This window comes from Paramormyrops kingsleyae, chromosome 18 (genome assembly GCF_048594095.1).
Source record: "Paramormyrops kingsleyae isolate MSU_618 chromosome 18, PKINGS_0.4, whole genome shotgun sequence".
NCBI lineage: Eukaryota > Metazoa > Chordata > Actinopteri > Osteoglossiformes > Mormyridae > Paramormyrops > Paramormyrops kingsleyae.
Window position 1 is genome coordinate 18,483,552 of NC_132814.1, and position 27,937 is coordinate 18,511,488.

At 41.4% G+C, this 27,937-nt stretch overlaps 2 protein-coding genes across 3 annotated transcripts; one reads left to right on the forward strand and one right to left on the reverse strand.

Moving 5' to 3' along the window:
- The first annotated feature begins 8,694 nt into the window (after positions 1 to 8,694).
- On the forward strand, positions 8,695 to 19,283 carry LOC111837006 (adenosine receptor A1-like). 2 transcript variants are annotated; one of them, XM_072702316.1, is made up of 2 exons: positions 8,695 to 8,880; positions 12,978 to 19,283. In XM_072702316.1, exons 1-2 carry the CDS (start codon positions 8,792 to 8,794, stop codon positions 13,639 to 13,641), a joined length of 753 nt encoding a protein of 250 aa, XP_072558417.1. In that variant the 5' UTR covers positions 8,695 to 8,791; the 3' UTR covers positions 13,642 to 19,283. The 2 variants fall into 2 exon arrangements, with proteins under 2 accessions (XP_072558417.1, XP_023654507.1); XM_023798739.2 differs by lacking the exon at positions 8,695 to 8,880 and adding an exon at positions 10,028 to 11,790.
- A 3,508-nt stretch (positions 19,284 to 22,791) lies between these two features.
- Positions 22,792 to 26,269, reverse strand: LOC140579646 (bcl-2-like protein 15). Its single transcript, XM_072702317.1, has 4 exons — positions 25,175 to 26,269; positions 24,144 to 24,268; positions 23,766 to 23,984; positions 22,792 to 22,918 (listed from the first exon to the last, which is right to left on the reverse strand). Exons 1-4 carry the CDS (start codon positions 25,302 to 25,304, stop codon positions 22,898 to 22,900), a joined length of 495 nt encoding a protein of 164 aa, XP_072558418.1. The 5' UTR covers positions 25,305 to 26,269; the 3' UTR covers positions 22,792 to 22,897.
- Between the last annotated feature and the right edge of the window lie 1,668 nt (positions 26,270 to 27,937).

Consider the following 27,937-nt stretch of genomic DNA (forward strand, 5'->3'; position numbering starts at 1 on the left):
ATTTTGTTGACACAATCTACTTCTAACCAATGAGGTGATGCATTTGCACCCCAGCATACGCGCAATAGACAATGTTGCACCGAGACCTCCGGAAACTGTGCAACAACTTAGTCATTTGCACACACTTCTCTGTCTATGTCTTGCATTTAAGCTGTAAGCACCTTAATGTGTGTTTTGTGTTAAATTTGTGTTTACTGGTGACAGGAAGGTTACACAAAGCGATATATTTTCATTGTAACTGACCGTTTGCTGTGCATATGACAATGAATTGTTGATTTCCTGTTGCTTTATGCATGGAAGTGGTAAGTCTGATTTGCAACATATAAGTACATGGTATGGTTGCATATTTGCCCCCCCTTACAAGAGTCAAGGTGATTCTTTTCACCAGCAGTCACACAATTTCCTGTTTTGATTTTATCAGAGTCAGGATGATAAAGTTGCTTGTTCCGGCAATCCATTGGGTCTCACCTTTATTTACATTAATAAAAGAATTCCCCAAGGAGAAACAAAACACCTCTGCTGACACAGTAACATACTAATATGCAGATGACAAGCTTAGGCTGTCAGTATAAGCTTCATGTAGTGCTGACTGTGTGAATTTATAAACTACGGAACGCTGTTCCAAACCATCATCCTTCATGCAAGGGAATGTTTGTTCTGCTCAGCCTCAGCCTGACTTCCCAGGACTTGCGTCTGCATCACCGACTAGTTTTGTGTCCCCGGTAAAATTTGACTCTATTCTCCGGCTGTTTCTAACAATCTGGGTCTTTCAAACCCTGGATCTCGCAGCCGAAGCTGAACAAATCCAGCGCTGTCAGCCTATGATTTCATGGCTAAAGCATCATAGCACGGTGAATAAATCAGCTATTAGGGCTCTGCTTGTTTATCCTCTCATTATATACTGATTTCCCATTTGCTGCTATCCTTTGAAGCTGCACCCATTGTAGCACTGTGAATCTGTATTTACAATGCAGCTAAGTTACCCCTTTAAATTTACCCTCTTACAGTAGCTATATAATAGCCCTGTGAATCTATACTCAGCGGCTACTTTATCAGGTACACCTGCTCATTAATACAAGCAGCCAACTCCTTCAAATAGCAGATCATGTGGTGTAACTGAATATGTTCAGTACAGCATACAGGGTCAAGAGCTTCAGTTACTATGTGACTCTGGTTTAGAATGGCTAAGACGTGTGATCTAAGCTATTTTAAACGAGGTGTGATTGTTGGCGCCTGGCATGTTGATTCCAGCATCTCTGAAACAGCCACCCTCTTTCACACTCCGTTGTCAATCTATTCTTGCAGTAAAGACATTCTAGAGCCACAAATCTATCCCCTTACAGTAGGTACATTCTAGCACCACAAATGTGTTCTCTTAGAGTTATTCTAGAACTGTGAACCTATTCCCTTATATTAGAGTTATTCTAGAACTATGAATTTATTCTTGTACAGTGTAGCCATTTTAGCACCATGAATGTTACCGTTTGTAGAACTGTGAATCAATTCTTTTACAGGACAACCATTTTCGAACTGTGAATCTTTTCTTTTACAGTATGGCCATTGTAGAACTGTGAATCTGTTCTCTTATAGTAGGGCCAATCTAGCACCACAAATCCATTCTCTTGAACAAGATTCATTATAGAACTGTGAAACTGTTTTCTTACAGTACACCCACCCTAGAACCCCAAATTTATTCTATTGCTGTAAAGACATTGTAGAACCATGAATCTATTCTCTTACAGCAGAGCCATTCTAGAACCATGAGTCTGTTCTCTTACAGTAGAGCCATTCTAGAACCACAAATATATTATCTTACAGTAGTCATTCTAGAATCAGGAATCTGTTCTCCTACAGCAGAGCCATTCAATAAGCACAAATCTGTTCTCTTACAGTAATGTGGCTCTTGCACTATGACCCTATCCTCTTACAGCAGTGCACCTCTTGCACCGTGAATCTATCCTCTTACAGCAGTGCACCTCTTGCACCGTGACCCTATCCTCTTACAGCAGTGCACCTCTTGCACCGTGACCCTATCCTCTTACAGCAGTGCACCTCTTGCACCGTGACCCTATCCTCTTACAGCAGTGCACCTCTTGCACCGTGAACCTATCCTCTTACAGCAGTGCACCTCTTGCACCGTGACCCTATCCTCTTACAGCAGTGCACCTCTTGCACCGTGACCCTATCCTCTTACAGCAGTGCACCTCTTGCACCGTGAACCTATCCTCTTACAGCAGTGCACCTCTTGCACCGTGAACCTATCCTCTTACAGTAGAGTGGTGCTAGCACTGGGTATCTATCCTCTTACAGTAAGGCCACTCTAGCACTGTTTATCAAGTCTCTCTCTCTAAATATAGCTCCCACAGAGGCTCCTGGGTGGCAGCCATCGTTACCTCGCAGCATTACTCTGGAAGGGAATGTAAGAGTGAGTAGGATGCTGGTTCCCACCACAGGAAAGCTAAAATCGCTTAACTTAGCATTCCATTCAGTGCAGGGCATCAACATTGCACATAGGCATGTCAAAATATGCACAGTAATTTATTTAAAAACAACCGTCAACGGGGCGTTGTGTGTGGTTTTTGTAGCACCTTTGTTATATATTGTGCAATACATACACACCTTTTATGGCACGGTACAAAACAGATTAACAAAAATATTTACGCACATGTATACACACCTACCCTGAGGGCACCATACACATACTCACACACATATGTTTCATAAACACTCAGCTGTGATGTCATTAGTAGTAAGTTTGTGGTAATTAAGGCACCGATCCCAGAGGCCGCTGAATACTGTCTACTGACACACAAGGGCTAATAATAGAGATGGCATTTCAGTTCATCGTGTTATAACTTCTGTAAGCAGCTTGACAAATCAGTGTGTAAATACAGCCAGGTGAAGCAGAATTGGAGTGTAGAGGCATTGGGTATTTTTTTTGCTGAGGTTGGCTGTCATTTTATGTTTTTGCTATGGCGAGGGTTCAAGTTGGGGCCATCCCAGTTCGAGCCGGAATGATTAGATTCCGTGTGAGGTTCAGGTGAGGTTGGATGCGGAGGGTGAGAGTTTGTATGTGTATGATTTGCCTGTGCGATTTTCTAGGTGATATGGTTGCAAGCTCATTTGATTTCTCCATGACAGGATGAACGAGCAGGTGTCTGGCAATAGTGTTGATCGTACTTCTATATAACACTGGCTGAAAGCCTGAACAGGTCGATGATGCATGTCTGCTTGAACCATGCCACTCCTGAAGGTCAGAATGAACATCTGACCAGTCTGGTTTCAGCAGCAACCTCTCCTCAGGTCTGACTCCATCTGCAGGATGCTGTATCACTCAGTTCCTCTTGGGTAATTTAAAATTCTCAGCCTAACCGTGGATCCTCGAAATTCATAATTATCCAGGATACCACCTGCTGAACATCCACCTTATATGGTCTGTGGTAGAGTGACTGTAATGGGCTCATTGTGTAGATTTTACCTCCGGCTAGGAAGTATTCGATAAAAATTGAGATTTGGTCAGAGATGTCAGGTTCCCATCATTGCTGAAATGCACCATGAACACGAGCCATGAACACTGGAGGATTATCCGAAAATCACTGGCACACCTTCCAGAAAGACATTTTGTTCAGAACCGGAGCGACGCGGCCGACAGCCCCGGCCGACTCACTCGGCACCGTGTCACTCGCTAAGAGGTTCATAGGTCACCTTCAGATAATGGTGGTGGAGATCCAGAAGTGTCTGGGAAAGAAAGGGGAGAGGAGCAACAAAAAGGTGTTCAAAAGGGACTATAAAAGGCATGAAAGAGAACAGGCAGCTACATTGGCAGCTCTATGCAGGGCAGACTGGGCTGAAATAGGTAGGATCCTCAGGAACAATATCATGGAGACACTAAAGAAGCACTGAAAAACTGAAGAACTGCTCTATAATTTCTAGAATTTCTATATTTCTGCTTCCATAATTTAGGTGCTCTAGAACTGAAACCCGGTTGTTTTGTTTTTGTTTTTGATTTTAAGAAATACAAGCTATTGTCTATCCCCCGACTAGAAGGTGTTTTCTTATCTGTTATCCTGTGTTTGGATGTATGAACTATATGTTGTATATATGATTGTATAGTTTCGATAATATACCACTGCATTTTTTGACTTGACCACCAGCACACTTCTGACTAATCAATATCTCATTAACTTTTCAAAACCAAATAAGTTCATTAATTAAGTGAGCTGGTGATGAAATTTAACATGGAAACCAACACATGGAATGGCTGAGGTGTCCCGGAGGAGAGGTTTGGGAACCAAAGCGGTGTTCATCTAGCCGTCCAGCAAGATATCAGTGACTTTTTAGGGAACTGAAGAAATCACTTTTAGCTTTCATTGTGCTGCTCTTAATTTGCATATGTTCTGAGGCTAAATTATATTTTTCTTCTAACCAATATCCTTACTACCCAGATAAATAGCTTTAAACATTTTCTGTAACTGCTTAAGACTTTTGCACAGTACTATTATATATATAGTTTATTAAGCAGTTATACTGTAAACGAAGCATTTCTGAGCTGCAGGAAACCCAACAGAATTCCAAGCTGCCTCATCAAAGCTGTCATTTCATCCCTCTGAACTGAGCTGTTAATAATATTTCACTCTTTCATATTTCTCTCCCTTAATAGGTGTGAACCTGGAGACGTCCATCTCCCATCCTTTTTTACTTCATTAAAACAGCAAACTAGATGTCTTCAGCATGTTGTTAATTAGTACATATTTCATGTGTCTGGATTTTTAATGAAAATTTATGTTTTATTTCTCTGTGATCTGTCCTAGTGACAGCATGTATGCACTGTTATACTGCATATATTTTGACAAGTGAATGTTTCTGATTAACCTTAAGTCACATACAGATATAGTTTATGGGCCAATGTGGTTCTAAGACCTATGCAGAAAGGCAGGTTCTAGAGCAGTGGTTCTCGACTGTAGCGTCAGAACCCCCATTTATCCTTGGTCATTGGGTCATGGCAATGGTGAAAACAGTGGCAAAAGTTGTCCACCTTTAGGGGATGACTTTTGGATCATGACCCACCGATTAAGAGATGTTGTTCTAGACCCATATCTACTGCCAGAGTATTAAAACCTGATGTGGATGCCTGTCAGGTACAAACTAATATGATGCTGCATGTGTCTTTGCACAGAGGGTAACATGGGAGAACCTTATCATCCTTGCGCTCCACTGATGGTTCCCAGCTGTGGTTCCCCTCTACTTGCTCTCCGCTGAAGATCTAGGACCATCTGCAGCTTGTGCCTCGCGATTGTGAAAATGCTCTCTCCTTTCAGTTGGAACTTGGCATGTCTGCCTTGTGTATCCTGGACAGTTTTTCTTCAGCGCTGAATAGTTTCCAGTTTGCACTTCAGCACTACCAACTATTGGTTTGTAAGGAATTACGAAATCTCTCAACGCTCAATTGAATTGAAAACATTGTGTTCATATCTTGGGCTCCAGGCGGCTTAGAGATAGCAGTAAAATACTGCAGCTAGGTCTGTGTTCATAAATCAGGCGCTTTCTGTTCCTGTGTTCCCTTAAAAGCGTCGTTGAGGATACTATTATCACATAGGGATAAAAAACATATCACATCAAGATAAAACAAATATTTGTATTCCCGGTTAAACATTTCAGCTGCGGTTTAAAGCAATACTTTGTAAGTGTTCCCACCAAGCGCTGGCTGTGAGATATAATTAACGGCTTTGGCAGTCTTAAGCATTGCAGGCAGAGTAAATTAATTCAGCCGGATCTGCGAGTGTCTGTGGGCTCGGGGAATGCATTTTGAGGTGATTCCCTGTGGAGCTGTGACAGGCAGCGTCGATCTGCTGCTAATAGTCTTTCTTAGACAGACTCTGCAGCAAGAGGGCACAGGCCTGTATATAATGTGGATTACTGCTGACTGGCACAGCGTATTCAGTGAAACATCTCAGAACTCTGCTCTAGATGCACTTAAACGGCATGAGATTCTTCCACGTTTATCAAATTGGCTCATTTAGCAGGTTAATCAGGTGATATTTCAGGTGCTGCAGAAGAGTCACAAAAAGTCATTTCAGATTGTAGAGTAACAAAAGTAACAGAAACAATATATTATGCAATGTACTGCCTACACTTGTGGCTGGCATTCACTGCAAGCTCAGCTTTGCTGTTCTTTCATCTACTCAACTCCTTGACATCACGCATGCTTGTGATGTGTTATTGGCCTAACTTGCATGTCGTTTTGGACAAAAGCATCTGTAAAACAAAGTAAATATAAATATAATACCTATATGGAGTAGGGCCAGCCTTGAGAAGAGCTTAAATCCTTGGAATGCTCTCATAAAAGTCCCAAGCTGTGTGCCTTGGGATATTGGACAATTCTTCAAGAAGAAAAGTCTGCAGTTCTTTCAGGGATGAAGGTAGAAATCTACTGTACACTCTGTACTCCAGAAGGTCCCATAAAGGATTAATGATGTTTAAGATCTGGTGATTGGGGAGGGCCATGGAAGGCATTTGACCTCATCCTGAAACCACGTGAATGTGTCGAGCAGTGTGCATAGGGGAATTGTCATCCTGGAACATAGGAACATTGCGAGGGGACGGTGTCCGCACCATAGGGAATACCTCGTCTTGTGAAATGACCTCATATTCTTTGACCGTTAAACGACCATGGTGAAGAAGCATCAGACCTAATGATTCCCATAAGATAGCTGCCCACACCAACAGATATTGCAGACCGAAGGCACCCTTTGTCTTTCTCCAAACGTAAACCTGTCCAGAAAGATGGCCCATCAGACAATGTTATTTCTTATTTTTCTGCTCTTGCTCAAGGTTCACATCACATGCTCTGCACATCCGGCATGGCTGCCTGTGCATTGGCCGTGGATACATGGAGCTTCTGAGCAAATCCCTTGGCATAAATCCCAACTTATCCACACAAATCACAAGTTCATGATGCACTGCGTTTATCCACAGGGGTCTCAGAGGGGCTGATTCTGTCCTGCAGTCATTTTTGAGGCTGTATCCTCATAGTGTCTATAGAATAGATTTTAACTATCCTAACAAGTTTCTATCGACCCCTGTCAGTGAGCTTCGCCTTGTGATCACAGTCCCTTTTAGCCAGTGCTGTTCATCCATGTTTGGCGTAATTCTGTCATGGTCTTTTTCCTACTGCACCACTTGAGACATTAATTAATGATTTGGCTTTTGAGACGGATGCACCTGCAATTCAGCCACTGTCTCTCTGGCCTCGTACTGTTAGCTATCTCATGTTGCTTTGAAAACACGTATCAGATGTGCTTAATGTCAGGCCTCATTCATACTTGACACGCGCCGCTAATTTGCATACAGATTAATATGACTCACATTTGTATCTGTGGTTGTAGCTGCGATTTACTCACTTCAAAGTTAAAGTCCGTTTTATGTGGTGCTTCCATTTTTTTTTTTGTATCAGGCTAATATGAGCAGAAACCGATCTAAATGGACCGAGAAGTGAAAGTTATTCTGATATAAGAAAGCAGGAACGTTCATTAAGTGACTGTAGGGGTTCAGTGCAAGGACAGAAGCTTCAGGTTATGCAGAGAGAAAATTATCTAAACATAAAATCAGCGCTGATTTTAAGTGATATGAGAGTAAGGGAGCTCTTTAGGTAATCACAAAGATGTGCCATAATTACATTAAATACTCAACTGGAATCAATAGAGTTTGATTCTGTTGTATTGTATTCTATTTGTTCTTAATTTCTTATACTGTAATGTCATATGTTAAATATTTATTGTGTTATTGTTGATTAAGAATAGAGTTTAATTGAGTGACGCTAAGCATTAGCACATGCAGATACCAAGGAGGCCCAGCTGGGATGAGACGGCTTTTGTGTTCTTATAGAGTGAAAAGCTTTGTTCTGCATGTCAGATCACAGTAAGGATCCATCAGGCCAGGAGAGGAAGCGACTCTGAGGAAGATGGGAGGCCTGGATCAGGGTTTGTGTTTTATTAGCAGGCGGTAACGCTCTGGGTTCACCAGCAGGGGGCAGCGCAAGGAGGGGCTTCGGGCACTTTTATCACGCTTGGTACACGAGCTCTGAATCCAGAGTCATTCTGCGGCACCTTCACTTGATTGAATCTGCAGTGTGACCCCCCCGCCCCTGACATCACACTGGGCGTGGCCCTCAGCGTTACTGAGCTGACAGCTAGGGGTCTTTGTTCTCTGTTGTGCAAAAGTCTGATTCTAAGAAAGAGGATCTAGATTGTTTCTGGTGATGGTGACATAGATTGGACAGTTTCTGCTTATCAGCACCGAGGCCTATTTCAAAAGTTTTGACCAACTCTCTTCCCACCCATGAGTGAATCCTTTCCCTTTCATCAGCAGAAACAGCCAGTTTAGCTTTGCTGTTAGCTGTCATGTCAGAGATAAACTCACCTATAACTCACCTATAACTCACCTATAACTTTCCTAAGCTGTAGCAACACCTCTTTCTACATTCTACGTGGTATAAGTGCCGCTTGATCTTTTGTGATGTCATTCTAGTCCCACCGGAGCCAATCAGAGCTCAGTTTTACGGCATCTATACTAACTGTGAGTCTGTCTGATGTATCATCTTCCTCAATTACGAAGGCAAAGTCCATTTCCTCATTTGTGCATCGAGCTGTTTGCACATTGCATTTTACAAAAATGAGCATCTCTGTCACACTTGTGGCAAATCAGTTAGCCGACGCCCATAATGTTTCACTCACTAAACTCATTCTGTTTTTACTCCTGCAAACTTGCTGAGTCATCGTCCTTTCTGTGAGATATGAACCTACAGTCTCGGCGTCAGCATTTAATGTGCTTCGGTTCGACACGGCTGCCATTTATTCCTCCATATGCAAAGTGCATGCTAAGGTAAGTTCCTCGCGCTCCTCTACAAGTTTCCTTCCATTGTATTGAGACTTATGTTTACTCAATAGGCTACTGGTCCCTAATCTGATTGTGGGCACCAAAGCTGCAATCTCTTGCCACTTGCTGCAGGCGTGTAGCAAAGTATCGCGTGATCTCACCTTCTTTTAGGGCCTGTCTTCTTTAAGCTTTAGCATCCATGTGCTACTCCCAGAACACAGTAGTCATCCGGCAGCTATGGCTACCGTATATCGTAGCTTGTAGCTTTCCCTTTGTCGGGCAATGAAAACAAATCTTGCACATCTGGTCCTGCTAGGGCCGACAGCGAAGCGCTTCCATGTTTCTTCATACCGTCTGTAGCGTCCCCTGACATAAGCCCTTTCACATCAGCATATCGCTCAAAGGAAGTAAGCCATCTTGCCCAATGTGAGACAATAGTGGTGGGATCATTACATCAGTCAAATTACAGATTACCGGATTTCCCCCATTTCAACTAATCATCACCGCAAATAACGAATTTCCAATACTTCAGTCCGCATCACCAATGTTGTATTTGCAAGTCAACTCAATTTACACAGGCTCTTTTTTTATTCCCATACAATAAACCGAGCTTACACCGCTTTCTGTACTTTCAACAGCTTTATTCCACTACGCCATCAGTTCCAAACCCAGAGCATCTGACCCTCAATACTACAGGCACCTCCTAGAAAGTAATCCAATATGTTACAGCTCATGCAAACACTCAGAACTTATTACAGCTCGTACTTTCACACTGCATGCATTAATGCAGTTAAATATTCACAAGCAGTCTGTTTCACTCTTTTCATGTACCTGGGCTAACGTTGTCCTGCCTGGAGCCGTTTTTTACTGGCCCATGCAATCCTTAAAAAAAAATAACGTTTTTATGTTTTCCTTTGAGGATGAACAGATTTTTGTGCACACATCTCTCTTTGAATTAATAAGAAATTGGAGCAGGCGGGTGGGTGGTGTATGGCTCAGGGGGTTGAGCTGCTGTGCTTGTGCTCAGAAGGTCATTGGTTCAAATCCCTGAGTCAGCAAGGCTCTTAACCCCCATTTGCTCCAAGCCGAGGCCAACATTTAAAATCATCCCCTGCACTGACTCTTCCTTTTTTTCTTTTTACCACAAACACGTTTGTCCGTCCGCTTACCAATGGCCTGACGATATCACTGTCACTAAGGACCAAGCCTGCTTCTTCTCACGCACGTATTGGATTAATGGACCCCCTACACGGATAAAATGCAAGCATACGGTGAAGAGCTGGTCCACATGGTGAGGCTTGGATTTGGTCCTCCGCAGACAACAATCACCTAGGCCTACAGTACATTCATATACATTTAAATCACAGACAGGCAGCTTAGACATGGCACTAAATGCCATTTAATGTATTTTATTTAGATGATCAGTCGATCTACTTCCTTTATGACTCATAAAACCACAGTCTCCTCTCCAAAAATCAGTCTCTTTCGGCTACACAACACAGTTTGGTGATGTTTATTATCAGTGTTAAATCAACTTATCAAAAAGAACAACAATCAGCATTAATTCACTTAAGCCACTGACAACCCTAACGTGTAGAAACGCAGCAACAAATGAATAGATTTTAATTACTGTACAGTGTTAACTGCTTCTCAGGTGATTCTGCAACTATGTCCTATATTTAGTACAACACCAACGGTTTATTAATTTAATAACCTATTTCCGGTCGTTCAGCAAACAATGAAATTATCGACCGCTGCACTCTTTGTATGGAAGCACATCTTGCAGTTTGAATCCTAAGTTGCGCTTGCAGGCGAGTACAGCGGAAAGAAGAAGCACAAATTCACTGGACAGCTCTGAGACTGACTGGGTGGGTAACTAAGCTGCTTCGTAAAGGTACCCTACATAGTTCATTTCTCACCGATTACCTTCGCCGAAGACGCCAGATGACCAATAATTTTTCACGCGAATGGGCGAACGGGAACCCTTTGGAAAGAAAGAGGCGAAACTAGCGGAAAAGGGTGAGAAAAACAAAGGAGCAGAAGGCATGGGCGAAAAGGGAAAGCTGCCGGCTATTTGAGGTCATTGCAATTTACCATTTACCGTCACACGTTGGGAAAACTGGGCAGCGATGGCACCTCGTGTGCCGGACCGTCATCCTAACGCAGCCGGCTCCCGTGCGCGGACACTATAGTTCGGCCAGTCGGACTGATGCACCGGACAAGACGGAAAAAAGCTGCCGAAAAATGAATGCATTTCTACGGCAAAAAGCACCGGGAACCCCGACGCATATCAACTCGCAACTTCGCATATCAAGCAAAGACAGCCCGATTTAAGACATTTTCTCGCTTTCCATTCAAGAACAAATGAGCCATCGCATTTAGTATTATATATTGTGCTGACACATTTGGCAACATTCCTACCTTCTTAATTGTTTTAAAAAGAACTATTATCTATTAAAATGACGTTCCGCGTATTATCATGAAATGTTATAGGACCACGATCCAGCGTTTATTTCGCTCGTCTTCCGCTCGCATGGATTCTGAAAAGTGTGTTTAAGCTGCTTCAGTCGTCAGGATGCCCGCTGCTCTCTCGCCATCCCAAGCGCTGTATATAGGCATGGAGGTCGCAATAGCGGTGTCCTCCGTCGTCGGGAATGTGATGGTGGTCTGGGCGGTGAAGATTAATCGGAATTTAAGAGACACGACCTTCTGCTTCATAGTGTCTCTGGCTCTGGCTGATATAGCCGTGGGGGCCCTCGTCATCCCCCTGGCCATCACGATCAGCATCGGTCTCCAGACGCACTTTTACAGCTGTCTTATGGTGGCGTGCACCGTGCTCGTCCTGACGCAAAGTTCCATCCTGGCGCTGCTTGCGATTGCCATCGATCGGTACCTCAGAGTTAAGATCCCAACCAGGTAAGGCATGGGGAAGCTGGCAAGACTAAATTAATATACGTTAATGATATACGTATTGAACGATTATCGCACTGACCATTTAAAACGGCAGCTGTAATTAAAAGTGTAGAAATGATAGACAATTGAAAAAGTCGATGATATATTCTCTGTAAATAAACAAATATTGTGATATATTTTAATTTGATTGTCCTATATTTCAGTGCCGTCCGAAGCAGTGAGTTTACCATCTGACAAACAGATAATTTAACATTATTAATCTGAATTGTCTAAAACAGATACGGGCCTCAGACAAATTCGTTATATGGAAATGCACATTTTGTTTGACTCATTTATGCATTATCTTTGGTTTAAGATAAACGGCGCATCTGTGATATAATTAAATTGAGCGCCTACTCTCGGCTATAAATTATAGATTTATTAAGATTATAATATGAATTGCATATTATAGGTTCATTGTACTCCTATCATTCTACCACCAGAGAAATGAACACATTCACCAGGAATTCTGGTCATTTTGCTTGGTGTTCCTGGACACAACTGAAAAAAAAAACTTGCCATATTATAATATTAGTGATATATTATTGCAAGCCAACCTAGAGAAATTCATCTAAGTGCGTCTGATATAGTGTTATTAGTTTATGTTTATATGAAGGTGCTGTGTTTTATTTTATTTTTTTAATTGTGCAAGTTATATTAATGTTAAAAGCAAATGAATGATAAACATAGGTCATACATTGAATGACCTCATAAAAATAGATTAAAAGTCCTAGGGGTCCCTCATGTCCCTGTATGGTCAGGATTTCTAGTTGTCGTGCACATAAAATGATCCTTGCAAACCCGCATTAGATAAGTAGCATGGGAAATGGATGGATGGATAGATAAAATGATGCTCAGTAGAGGATCATTCTGAGTTCAGTAAGAATCAAAGTTAAAACCTGGTTTTACTGAAGAAGTGAAAGTTTTTTAGGACCTCAGATACCCAATTGCGTGACGTTCACCCATACAGCAGCATTTCATAGCCATGGAATAAGTGAGTTTGACTGTGGAAAGGTTGTAAATTAGGTGGATCAAAAAGAACTCTGTGTTATTGGCAAAGGGTGGGACATTGTAGACATTTAACACGTGTGCGATGTTGACAGTGCCATTAACATCCAGCATCTGACCTACTCCCTGCTCCCCCCCCGTAGCTATAAGCAGGTGGTGACGGCCCGGAGGGCAGGGGCTGCGGTCGTGTTGTGCTGGACCGTGGCTTTCCTGGTGGGCTTGACGCCCATGCTCGGCTGGAACAACTTGCAGAAGCTGCAGGAGAACGGCTCGCTGGGGTCCGACCTGACCGTGACCTGTCAGTTCGAGAACGTCATCAGCATGCAGTACATGGTCTACTTCAACTTCTTCGGCTGGGTGCTGCCGCCCCTCGTGCTGATGCTCGTCATCTATGTGGAGATCTTCTACATGATCCACAAGCAGCTGAGCAAGAAGGTGACGGCCAACCAGAACGACCCCAGCAAGTATTACGGCAAGGAGCTGAATCTTGCCAAGTCTCTGGCCCTGGTTCTCTTCCTCTTCGCCATCAGCTGGCTGCCTCTGCACATCCTGAACTGCCTGACGCTTTTCTGTCCCAGCTGTGAGAAGCCCATGTTCCTCATCTACATCGCCATCCTGCTCACCCACGGCAACTCGGCCGTCAACCCCATAGTCTACGCCTTTCGCATCAAGAAGTTTCGCACGGCCTTCCTCACCATTTGGAAGCAATACTTCTGCTGTAAGCCGGGCCCCTTCCCTGGTCCACAGGTCAGTGAACGAGTGAACCTTCCGGTTGAGCAGCTGCAGGTGGAGCATAACGTAACCTGACCTGGCTAAAATGGCGCCACCTGCAGTCCTGGAAGTGCCTCAAGTGGAACTGCGTTGATTAAGATGCCCCTCAAGCATCTTATCAGGACGAGGTGATTGTATGACAATCCCCCATCATGGCTTAATTGCGATGACTCCTTACTCAATCTGAGGTTTTTTTTAAACTAAATAACTGGGCTAACTTGGGTGAGTGATCCGTCACCAACACCTTAGCGAAATCTGCCGCAAACTTCACTGTTTCTTATGCCAAAAAAAACACGATGTTTTATTCCTTAAATCAGCAAACTTGGCATGAGCTACCAATCTAAAGGGGCACCTCAAATGACCAAAAAGTGTAAATATATTATTTCATATTTATTTGCTGCATGTTTTTTGCATTCATCCTGGAACATGACCTTTGCATGGATAAAGGAATTTACGGGATTCACTCAATTCTTGTAACTCAGAGTGACAAACCTAAAATGCATAATTAAATGTGAGAGGCTGTTAAGTGTTAACCTGTGCGGTAATCTGTGAGAGGGCAGGTTGTGGTAAATGGTGGATTATGTGGGGGCGTGTGTGTGTGTGTGGGGGGGGGGGGCAATTGCTATAAATCAGTGTAAATGTGACAGTTTTTAAATGTGACTTCAGCTCAGAAAACCCCACAGCATCATCATGCCAGTGGGTGCTTGTACAACCAAAAGGGTCGATGTTTTACCAGAACATGAGCGTGTATCTCCTCTCAAGTACGTCCTCCTCTCTATTGCTACGTGGTGGACTTCTGCTGCTCCAGGGCCAGGAAGAAAGACATCTGGGAGCCTGGCCTGTGTGCTAAAGGGCAATTTAAGACCCTTTAATGTGACATGAAGAACAATGGGAATTTATGGGGTTCATATATAAGGGCAATTTTAAGGTTTATAAAGGTGGGGGGCTTGAGAGGGGCCATAATTCATACCAAGGGGCCAACCTTATCACGAGCCAATGATATGTTTTGAATTGGTGAGTGACAGATGAGGGGGCACTCCAGAGGCCAATCAGCTTTCAGGTGGGGTCGGTGCCCCTGTGGCCCCGCCCCTGTACACACCCCTGTTCATATGGATGAAAAGGATTGATCTGTAGTGGGTACTTATATGCAGACCAGTGTTTATTTACAGCTCTTTGTGTTTAGGTTGGATAATCGATGTAAAGAGAGCCAAGCTGGTAATGTCCAAGGTCTTAGATCAACATCTGAGGAATTAGTGGTTCAATGTACTGCCCTTCACCAATGAATGTGTCGTGGCAGTAGTCCACAACTGTTGGCCTTGCGTTCAGCTTTTTTGGCCATACTGATTCTAGGGTCTTTTTTAAGCCATAGATCTATATCCTGATGCATTGAATCTATAAAAACATGAAGAACATGCCTACGACTTTCCCGTGACAATGTTTAAAAATGGTGGGAAAGAAACACTGTAAACGGCCAAACAGTCACTTAGACCTTATCTGTATCTCCTAGCTGTGTGATATTAGACTAAACTAGACTAGTCCAGTTCTAACCCTATAAATAAAGGTGATCTCAATGACAACACCTGCTGCATTCATGAATATCATGTTTCATATAAAGCAGTGTGTATTTTCCTGTATGCTTATCTGGAGTGGTGTAAATTTGCACTGGACTGATACCATATATAATCCTCGATTTGGGAAAACCATTTTCTTTGTTGCATGTTATCACTATAAATAATAGGCTTTTATAAATCCATCTTGAATATATAACCGTTTTCATTCAGATATTTTGATGCATCCTGAAAAGACACGAGTCAGGAGCTAAGACAAGGTCCACCTCCCAGAAACCATTTTATTGTGATTTCAGAACTTAATATATTCAGGAATATGTTCATCCACAAACCTGTACTAGATATGCCTTATTGAGAATGGATGGATACAGTAGGCATGTTAATATGCAGCACCTTAATCCTGTTTGTTTATGCATGACCCAGCTCTCTCTTTGACTAACGATTGTCAATAGCATGTTCATCAATGGCCTGTTTGTCAATGGCATGTTTATCAATGGCCTGATTGTCAATGACATGTACATTCAGACCATCCATCCTTCCATCCATCTCCCAACTGATGATTCACTACAGGGTCGTAGCTGCTTTTGGAATGTGCGTTTTACAAAGGCGTTGTTCTCCTAAATTCCGTTTCTCTGTTGAATGGTTTATATACATACCTGTCAAGTCATTGATGCAGGATGCCTTTGAAAGCACTGACTGCCTTCCCTAACCCTCCTGATATATATCATTTTAGGTGGAACGCTTTAGAGAGATATCTCCGGGCATCTTTGTGAGCACGTAGCCTTTTTTGACATGTAGGCCTTTGGGAAAATATCAAAGCTATCCCCAATATATAACTGCATATACCTTACAACCCTTAACTTGTAAACCACTTTTATGACACGTCCACAGTATTTTATTAGAATAAGATGAGATAAATTTCATTGATCCCAGGGGGAAATTCTTGTGCAAACAGCAGCAAAAAAGTATGCAGCACACAAATAGAACATTCTGAAAAAGAAAATATTATGGAATATTAAGGAAACAAACATAAATAAAGAATAGAGAGAACAGAGCAATGTTATACATTACTAGGTTGTACAGCTAATGTGCAGATTTTATTGATTTCTGTCTTCAAGAATGGGCTCTGAGGCTAAGGATCTGTGCTAGTAATCGGAAGGTCGCTGGTTTGAATCCCATGAATACCAGCAGTGATCCTACTCCATGGGGCCCTTGATCAAAGCCCTTAACCAGCAATTGCTCCATACTGGGTTCAGCTCTATAAGGAGGTCCTCCAACTTACATGGAAAATTTGGGGGTTGGTGGCAGCATTGACACTCCAGCCACTGGGGAAAAAAACTCACACTGGTCCATTTGGACGAGTGTGGTGCTGAGGTATCACCCACCGCATGGTTGCACTCAGGCTCTCATCCCTGAGGTAGTTCATCATGTGGTGGGGGCAGCAATGGGATGTAATCAGAATGTGCCCCCTTACCTACCTACCTTAAATATAATTACGATGAACAAAGTGCAGATGTGTATAGACTTTATACTTTTAAATGTAACCATTCTATATGCCGTAACACTGCATATGTCAAAAGCATCGTCTCATGCCAAGAAGCATGAACTCTAACTGCGTTCATGTGACATCACTGATCTGTGACCTATTCTATAATCTCCCTGCAGCTGCACTTACATTGAAACTTGTTCCAAGTTTTTAATCCTCAAGAATCCTTTTTACTAGAGGTATAAATAAACAGGGCATACTCTGTGGAATCGCTGTTAATCAGCTTCCAGCTGTGAGTAGCAGTACAGTTTGATCACATTTTTCATTTCGCTCATCAGTGGTGTAAATCCCAGCTATAGCAAAAATAGCAAAACATGAAACCATTATGCTGGAGGCTAACTTTGAACATCCACTTTAATAATTTTAATGTTCACCAAATAGTTCTTTCCAAAGCCGTATTAATGGTTATTGCTATCAGGGTACAGCAAAGACTTACTCCAACATTTATTACACTGGTCCTCTTGTTTTCAAACAAGCTAATCCTGAGTTTTCTTTAAATCTAACTGTACACTGCAGTTTCTCTCCATCCAGTGTTACTCACAAGAAACTTGAGTCTGTATAAATGCGACACTTATTTAATTTGTTCAGGGTTATTTATGATGTATGTTGATGCATTACGTTAAATCAGTGATTAAAACTTGCCGGAAATGTCTGCGTTACAGCCTTTGAAGCGCAGAAGCACGTTTCCCACCTAGCAGTGTGTGCTGGTGAGAGTCCTGTGTTGCACGTCAGATGTGCTGTGTCTGATGGTTCCTGTTTCCTGGGGCTGTATACAAACCCAATTAGTCAAATGGATCTTGAAAATTGATGTATAAGAAGTACTTTGGAATAAGCTCTTCTAACATCACTGTGCAGTGAATGTGAACCCCCCCCCCCACCAGAACCATTGAGTAGGAGGGGGAGGGGCTGGATGGAGTTTCATTCATTCATTCATTCCTTCATTCATTCATTCATTCATTCATTTCAGATGTACCATATTATATGTTTGGATTTTGCTTTCTCTCTTGTTCCCCCTATAGAACACATGCCCAGGTCCTGTTGCTGGAGACTTCATCCAGATTTGTTTCTGAATGTTTTTCCCACAAAAAACAATTTAATTAAACTTTCTACTTATCTGCTGTGCGCAGTTTTGAGAGGTGTTTTGGAGGACCAGGGAGGTTGCGAAGTCAGATTTTAAATCATCATCATCATCATCATCGTCATCATTATTATTATTATTATTATTATTATTATTATTATTATTATTGCTAACCATTTTGGAGACCCCATAGAAGTATTTTCTCCATGTAAAAATTATACCAAACTTGAATTCCAGCTCATCTTTTTACATGATCAAAGGGGCGCATCCTTGAAAACTCGCTGATTCTGATCATGTTGTGTCACATTTCGGGTTTTATTGTCACATGTGTTCCAGGAAACACCAAGAAGCAGTGTAGTGGACAGGTGTGTTGGAGGGCAGGACAAGATGGTGCAGGACAAGACTGCAGTTTGTGTATAAGTGTACAGCAGTAATAATCTTATATATTACTGCTGTACACGTAATGGGGATGAGGATCTGCAAATAGACCAGAGTTTAGCAAATAATGGGCCAACACAGCTCCTAATTTCGAAAACTGGGGCGAGAGCTATTTTCACAGATCTATGCAGTAATGCTGAAGGGGTTTGGGAATGTTCTCTTTAACTGACAACTGTTTTAATTCAGACTCAGCTACTGTTGTATTTCTTTCAGCTGAGGATATGGTTGTGTTGGGTCTAAGCATGTAAACCACCTTCCAGATTCACACAAGCTGCTGAAGTCATATTCAAACTGTTAAGGTGTAGAGTTGCAACACGTACATTTCTCTACCAACTGAGAGACACCCAACTCTACTCCAAAGTGCCTAGCAGCAACTGACCCTGTAGCTGTACCTTCCATCCATCCATCCATCCATGCATTTCCTGCAACTGCTTGTCCATTTCAGGGTCGTGGGGGATCTGGAGTCTATTCCAGAGGCTAAGGGTGAAAGACAGGGAACAACCCAGGATGGGGCACCAACCCACACACCCTGCTCATTTCACTGGTACCATAATGGTAGAAGATCCTAGGGATGTCTTCAAATGACCTCCAGATTAGGAGTACATGCGCCCAGCCTGTCGTAGGCAGTCGAAGAAAATAATATTTAAATGGTCATCATGTTGGTGTAATACTATAATAATATGTCTGTCACAGTGTGCCAGCTTAACCATTTCGAAACCTCTCCAAAAGTCACCCCAGTATTTGTAGCGACCATCCAATACACCCACGTATATTTAACTCGACCACTAACACATCTTGTTTGGCTGATCAATACCTCATTGAGTTAATCGACTTAATTAATTAATTGAACTGGTGGTGAACTTTAACAAATACATGGAAAGGATGAGGTGCCCCTGAGGAGAGGTTTGGGAGGCAAAGCGGCGTTCATCTAGCTATATGTTGGAGAACAAAAGAAGTTCTTGTGTATTGTTTATTGTGTTACACTTAATTTACGCATATCTGATGTCAAACTGTGTTTTCTTTTGAGCAAATACACTTGTTACCCAGATGAATATCCTTAAAGATTCTCCTTGACTGCCTGAGGCTTCTCCACTGCACTGTAGCTGTATATCTCCTGGGCCGTCACTGTCACAACTTTCACTTTACAAATCACTGGACGGTCACACTGGATCCCTGTCATATATCTCATTGCCCGGAAATGTTCTGACCTTGGGTTTATAAGTGGGTATTACCTCACCCTATTTACTGACGTGGTCACGAGAGGTGTTTGTGTGTACTTGTGCACATAGCGTCATGCTTGTTTACTGTGCTCCTGCGGAGATGATTATGCCATTCCTTATTAGCACCTTCGTGTGCCAGGGTGTGCGTGTGCAGCGTCGCGTTCATGCACATGTGACCCTCCGCCACCCAATAGTCTTGCACTTTATTGGCTGAGGATTTATAAGCTGTTTTCATTGGACGAAAGGGGTAATGAGGGAAACTTGGCAACACAGCGCTAAGTGGAGACATGGGTATGACTTCCACCAAGAGTGGTGCCTAGGTGCCGGATGGTGGATGCAAATTCATTTTTATTACTTTTAATAAGCACAGAGGTACAATAAATAATTTTCTAATCATCCTTGCCATGTACCTAAAGGGTAACTAATCTGCATTGAAAATCACATTCATATTTAACACTGCGCAATCTGTTCGCCGTACCCTCCCACGCTAGCCCCCCTCCATGATTTGAAGCTCTGATTTTAATTCCCCACTTACATCCAGGCAGCAAGCATTGCCTCTCAGGCCCAGAGTCATAATCATCTGCCAGTTCCAGAGACTATTATTATAATTTTCCGTCTCTTAAAGCCTTTTGTGCAAAAACAGGACAAAAGAGAACTACAATGTAAACTCTGTTATCTGAATACTTGCTGTAGTATTATAAATCAAAGTAAAAGGGTCTTTTTGTATGTTATATGTTCTCAGACTCCTAGAACCTCCTTAGACTTCTATTCTGTACACAGAATTAATGGTGGTTAGACCTCGTCCAGGAAATGCTTTTTATATCCCTAACTTCATAGGCTGGCAATGGTCACATTACTGTGTAAAAAAAAAAAAAAAAAAAACACGGGAAGGACCATTCTTACCAACTTTATTGTTTTTATGACTATGGAACAATTTATCATTACAATAATGCATTGAATGGAGAATCATAATTACAAGTTAATGAGTTAGCTCTTAGAAACACTGATTTTAAACTCAAAGAAGTGTTTGGGACTTTAGTCTCAAGACATGAGTAGTTTTTTAATTATTAAAAACCTTTCCTGAGATGAAGTAATTTGCGTTTCATTCAAGTAAATTGCTTCTGTTAAGAATTTAAAACATGCAGATTGAACATGAAAATCAATACATTGTTGTACCTTTAAGCAAAGATTGGATTTGCAATTGCTAATGCAAATCGAGCTAAACAAATTTCTTGGAAACAGGAAAATTGAATCAAAAAATGGAAGTATGCTGTAAGGGTGTGTAACACATAGCATAACCCATAATTACATAACATCACTTCTGTAATTAAATAATGAACTGGACTTCAGAAATCATTCATACATTCATTCCATTGCTATTCTATTATAAAGGGCTACAAATGTAGCAATTTAAAATATTTTCTTCAGAATTCAAATAGGGAATCATCCAACATTTATCAAAATATCTCAATACACAGCACAAAACAATAATATGAAAATAGTCCAAATTAATATTTCAAATGTATTGATTTATTTTAAATCACAGAAACAGGATTGATGGAGGGATAGATGTTTATTGTGTCTCTATATAACAGTTGCCATTTCAACAATGCCCAGAAATATCAATAAAAGAATCGATAAAAATATCCTTGAAACTACACGGGGTAGAGAGGCATTCACTAAAAATGGAACTAAATACCTTCTTTATGTTTCTTGCTGTGCACTATTTACTGTGACAGGAACATAAATAAAGCACTGTTTAAAAATAAATAAACAATCATCTAACGCTGCATTTTGCTTCTAGCTCGAGGCTGCCATCTGCTGACCAGAGTGCGGAAAACATTTTAATAGAAAAAATGAATTACTAAAGCATCATAGCAACCACATACAGTGATGTAAATTACGAGTCACCCATCTGATGAGTCTGTTATGGGAAGAAGACGACAAATGACAACTAGGTCAAATTTTGCTTAGGGTCCCAACTTACTCATATTTATTAAGGTATGCTTGGCACTATTAAACACTCTTTAGTGTTTCCGTTTATTGCACTTAGTTACTTACTAGACTCTCGCGAGATATTTGCTGATTATATTTTATAGATTGTGATTACAAATCCAAGGTTTTTATACCCTTTTCCCAATAACTATCTAGCACCTATTTCTGGTCACTCAGTGGAAGCTCAGCCTAGTATTACTTGTACATACACATATAACACGGAGCTAAAGTGTATAGTGAACCACTTTGCACTGTGTTCGCTTTAAATTATGTTTACTACATTATTTATTTCGTTATTTTTTAACATAAACATCGTACGAAATCAACAGCTCTTAGAATATGAGCTTGCACTTTGATAATTGAATGGTTATGTATCATCAACCTCACTTGTATGCTGATTGCGACAAACGCATCTGCCAAACGAATGTAGATATACAATAAAGGTTGGTGTGCGGTGAGCTCCCTCTAGAGGCAATTCTCTGTAGTACAGGCAGTGCAGTACAACATGAATGTGGAATGTCTGTACACCTGTTTGCAGAATGCTGAACCAAGTGAGGATTGCGGCTACAGGGCATAATTAATAATAGCCACTGCACATACACATAAATGAGGGACTGAAAATGGCAGGCAAACATATAAATATAAAATGTCGCTTTGGACAGAAGTATCTGCCAAAGAAAACTAGGTAAAGATTATTCCAATCAAAGTTTGTATCGCCTCACTCAATAAAAACAGTCAAACGCCTGAAACAAGCAACAAATACAGAAATGGGCAGTTTTTCCCCCACAGAGCACACTGGCCAAAACCGATATATAAACATTACGATGTTTATTTTGGTCAACTGTTCACATATGTTCAAATGATCGAGTGAAACATGGTTAGACTGAAATGATGAACTACGGCTTGTAATTTCAATATTGACCCGTAATTAATCTCGATACAAACACAGCAAAACACCACAGATTAAGCAGAATGCAACAGGACGGTCAACAGTCATTATGTGTTGTTACGTGGTCTTACAGTGAGCGATTGTGCACATGAGAGAGGGTGCATATGGGTGTAGGTCAGGCTCTGATTCACATTATGATTTAATTTATTAACTTATCCACGGATGATTAAATGACATCCTAACACAGCTGCCAGTGCCCGGTATCTACTGAGCCAGCTACAAACACCCCTGTGAATACACACTGGCTCTGTGCAGTTCATTCCTTCCTCTATTGCTTTTTTTCACTGGCCATTACAAAGCATCGATTAGGAGCACCTGCTTTGTATGTTCTAAATCCCCATGGTAATCATTCTAGACCTGGACCTGCCCCTTTAAAGCCCCCCCCCCCCCCCCCCCCCCCAAGCCCGACCTTTGAACGCATCCCTGGGCAGTCTCAAGAGCCACCTGAGGTAGGTGTGTCTACATCCAGAGTTAAGGCCTTTGTTGAACTTTGGATCCTTAGTCCAGCGTGACTTGTGCCTAAAAAAATAAAACCATTCATCAGTATCGAGTGTGGACCAAGCTGTGCTACATCAGCACAGAGAACAACATACGTCAGATGCTCTGCAGCAGGGATCCCCAGACAGTCCACATTTCTGTTCCCACCCAACTCCCAACACACCTGCGCTAGGTATTCGGTTTTGTTGATTGGCTGGGAGCTCGGAGGGAGAAAAATGTGGACTGTCTGAGGGGTCCTCCGGACTGGGTTGAGAAACACTGCTATACAAGCCAGTGCAGAGAGAATGACAGATAACTTGTACACGTTTTAGGCCTAATTACACAACCAGGGACCTGTATCATGAAGCTGGATTTCTGTGTTAGCAAGATAACTTAAGATTGTCTTCGATCTCTTACATTTAGCCCAGACAAAGTCCACTTCAGCTGGAGTACCTTAAATCTGACAAGTTATCTAGATAACCATCTTGCTTTGTGATACGGGCTGCAGGCTCAGTGTCATAACCACCAGACCCAGAATGCCTCCGTTTCCATGTTAATCAAACCAAACTTTTCTTACTATGAAATGTAAATTGGTTCATATATAAACAAGCTATCTATACTTCCCTACAAAGGTAAAACACAGTAACTGCATATTTTATCAAAACTGAATTATGACCCAATGTGTGTGGAATTTGCATGTTCTCCTCTGAATGACATCATCACAACGAGATATTAATATCAACATCACGTTATGCACATGCAGTTGTCCTATCACAAGGAGCTGAAATACTGACATTGTTTGATTACATATCCTCAAAGGCCCTTGTTATCCCTGCAGTCACGCGCTCATTAACGCCAGTACAGATGACATCATCAGCTCGTTACCCACCCAGCCACCCTGCTGAAACACCCAGTTGGCCAGGTTCGTGTTGATGAAGGTCGCCATGGCTCCCTGGACGACGGCGCTCAGGTCCGGACTCTTCTTCTTGACGTACAAGCCCAGCGTGATGGCTGCTTTCAGCAGCTGGGGTTCGACAGCGACCCCCCCACTCTGAGTCACCCATGATTCACAGAGGTGCTCCACACTGCTTTTAAATGCCGTCTGCATCTGGGGTGGGGGGGACCAGGACTTTTATTTTATAAAACATTTATTATTGCTCCGGTACTTTAATAATAACGATAAGGTTAGTGTTAATGTTCATAATCAAACATATAACTTATCCTGCCAGTTTGCATGTTACTTTAATAAATAAACATATTAGCTCACCTTGTCCACAGCGGCCTTTTGAAGCTCATTCATCAGGGGCTGTAACACCGTCTCGTCGTAATCATCACCCAGCGATCGCAGCTTCTCGGCGATCAGTTTGGGGTCAAACGCGTCCTCCGAACCCCCTGTAAAGCAGATTACTGAGTACAGTACAATCGGCTACAGTACAGTATTTGAGACAAAAAAACACTGTAAATCTATTGCAAGTTTCCCCTGAACATCTCTCTATGCAAACTTCTGGGTAGTCAGCCGTCATATAGTTACATTCCTCCGGCTCCGTTTTTTTTGAGTCAAAGTATCACCGGATCCTACATAAAAATGAATGGTTAAACTTTAAATGCATTATGCAAATACATAAATTCGGACTGGGCAAGCGTGGAGTGGAAACTGACTTGCGAACGTAGTTTTACAGTGATTGCTTTAAAATATGCATAAATGTCAGCGCATAATTATATCTAAATCATGCATTCACGATTAATATAAATATGAAAAATATAAATGTACAATGTTAAAAATGCAAAACTTAAATCGTGTAACGTGTGAAAGCAGAATGCCTAAGCGGAACAAAACCTGCTTTAGTGGCTGGGGGATGAGATACCTAGTAACCTAAGGGATTAAGTCATCTCAAATCGGGGTCCAACCACTGACGTCACCCAGCCTACACAATAATAACATTAAACAATATAATAATAATAATAATAATAATAATAATAATAATAATAATAATAACAATAATAAATACCTTTCCAATTACTAAGTTGGCCATCCAATTTCTTAATCAAAATAAATCTAATCATTTACACATTTTAATAAGTTGCTTACCCACATTGCTTATTAAAAGCTTTACATGTAACTGCATCAAGGCGCTAACAGTATATAAAAGCACTACATCTCGACAAAAACGATTAGCACGTGATTAATATGTTTGGAAAAGCGAGGCTATGCACCCCGTACCGTCATAAAAACACCATCCATTTATGCTGCTTAGATCGGTTATACATTTAAAACAGAACGTAAACAAACGTGCTCACCTGCGCATTGAGCAATTATGCCGTCTGCTTCCGTAAACCCGCGTTCCATGCACTGAAATTTGACCATCGCGTCTTCAAAAAGACAATTTATAATCATTTTTGTTTGTTCTTCTACGATCCGTGGAGCCATTTTTTACAATAGCAGAACTGCAATCTCAATGTGAAAATCCTGCTTTCCGACCACCTTTCCCCAATATAGTTATATAGCTTGAGACTTCTCGACGCACGATCTAAAATTCTTAATGAATATCAAAATATTCAAACGAAGCCCAGTTTTAAAACAGTCTCAGCTCAGGCTTTGATAACGTACTTTCCCCTTTTCCCTCATGCTTTCTTGATTCGTTTTCGAAACCTATAAAGGCGAAGATCATATCTTACTAAAAGCTCCGCCCTCCGCAATGTCTAGATCTATAACAGGTTACTTTGTGCTCCTCACAGTGTGCTGCCACTTTACTGGAGGGCAAAAGAACCGCGATCTTTGCATAAACAACTAATTGCGAGAAAGCACTACTGTCGATTACGTATCCTCGTATATTTCCGGGTCCAAATTATTAAATTTAAACGACAAACGCCTACGAAGGTTTTAAGCCCTTATATTTTCACCTAACACTGTAGTTAGGTTTTGTTCTTTTAACCATAGTGTGTAATAATTATTAATATTTTTATTTATTAGTATTACTGTGTATAATTCATTCTTCTTCCAACATCGTATATTGGACCGGGTCAGTGAGTCTGTAGACCTGGATTTGCTCTTCTCATAAGGCCAGAGAAAGAACCAAGTCTAGGTTACAAGGCAGGGGTGCCCCATGGGTGGCCTTGTAGGATACCCCCTGGAGGGGATGGTAGGGCCCTTTACTGGGCACAGACTATACTGAACCAACACACACCATGGGCCATGATTACATATTATTCAATTGTGACGAACGAGTCCTACAATCATTGCTCGAATGTCCTTAAACTTCCAGAACCATAATGTAATTTTAAACCGGTTATACTTGGAATATGAAAGTAAAATTACAACTTAACACAATTCTTTTGAAAGTCAGGATGTATCTGACTACATTCCACCATTGTAACGTAACATGTATGTACAGTATGGAACAGACATAACTGCAATTCGTTGATTCATAGTCACTCTCGGAGTCGTAATTTTAAGTATTAAAATTAGTATTAAGCATTAGAAATGTCTCATACAAATGTGCATCTTGGCATACGTTTCAAATTTCAGTTCATGGGGCAACATTAAAGTTTCACTGCCCTTTTACAAATTAACACAAAGGCCTGCTGTCATGGACTCGGCGGCTGATGGGACGAACAGGGTTTATTAGCAGAACTGAAAACACTGGGAGGGAGGGAGGGAGGGGGAGAGAGAGAGAGAGAGAGAGAACAACACAGGATAACTTCTAAGACTCTGGAACACCTACTGAAAAGCACACGAAATACACCTCACGAGATAACACAACATCCAACTAAGGCGAGAACATAAATACGGAATCTGAACCAGGTAATGATGCAGCAGGAGTGACAAATGAAACAATTAACCAATCAGGGTAGAACACACAAGGACTGGCACAAGAAAACAGGCAACAGATGAAATGACTAATTAAATCAAGGAGCTCAAACTTAACAGAGAAACTAAGAAATAGAATCTAACACTAGAGGAATAACAAAGACAGGTAAAACACAACCATGGGCACAAAGCATAAACCAAAACCGAATACAAGTTACAAAACACAGGAACTAGAAAACTGATGCAAATGAAACACTAGGGAATAAAATTTACAAAAACAAAGGAGGTGGGATTTGAACACACGAAAGAGGGGTTTGGAGGCCTCACAATTAGCTCACTAAGCCATGCAGGATAGGATGGCCAGTGACACCTGCTGGCCAAACGGGGAGAAGACACGAAAGACGGGGACAGATGGGAGCTGACCCTGACACCTGCTGAAATTCTTTACAGATGAGGGAATTATAATGCATCTGGAATCTGTATAAGAGAAATAAAGAAGTAAAATGTTCAATAACTGATATGTGAGCAGGGATGGAACTTAAGAATTTTTGTTACTAGCCAACTGGGTTAGTTCAGAAAAAAACAAAGTTTTTACAGCTTACAAAATACTTTTCAAGCATAAAGCATAATAAAAGACATATCTTGAAATAATGAATTGCCATGTAATAAAGTTTTCATATATTTTCATATATAGGCCAAATATATCATTTATTAATTTCCGTAAGCAGTTTACTCAGTCTGAGCACCACATGGTAACGTGGTCGGTACACAGCCAATCCCATCCATCACCCAGCTATCCATACATTTTATGATTATCAAGAGTTTTAAGTCTGCATTAAGATGCTTCAGTGATGCATTCTATTTTCCAGTTTCGATTCGATGTAGCTTGCCAAATACTACAGGTCCCTATTAGAAAGCATTGCTCATGCTATTCTACTACTTCCGCTGGGGTATCAAAATTAACAAATGCGGGAGCGAAAAGAAATTATAACACGTCGCGAGTTTAAAATTAACGCTAACGTCATCTTTGACAGCACTACCTATATTTATTTTTACTAATCAGCGGCAAGTGTTCATTTTTTTTACTACTCGCCTTTACTCTGATGAATTTAGTTTCCAGCCCTAGATATGCGTTCCAAAAGAGGGGTATATTTAGAGAATCGCAATTCAACTAAAAATTGAGGAAACAGAATGGTATATACTAGCTCGGAATATGAGGGATTCATTAAAAAGTACAAGCGATGGCGGAGTAG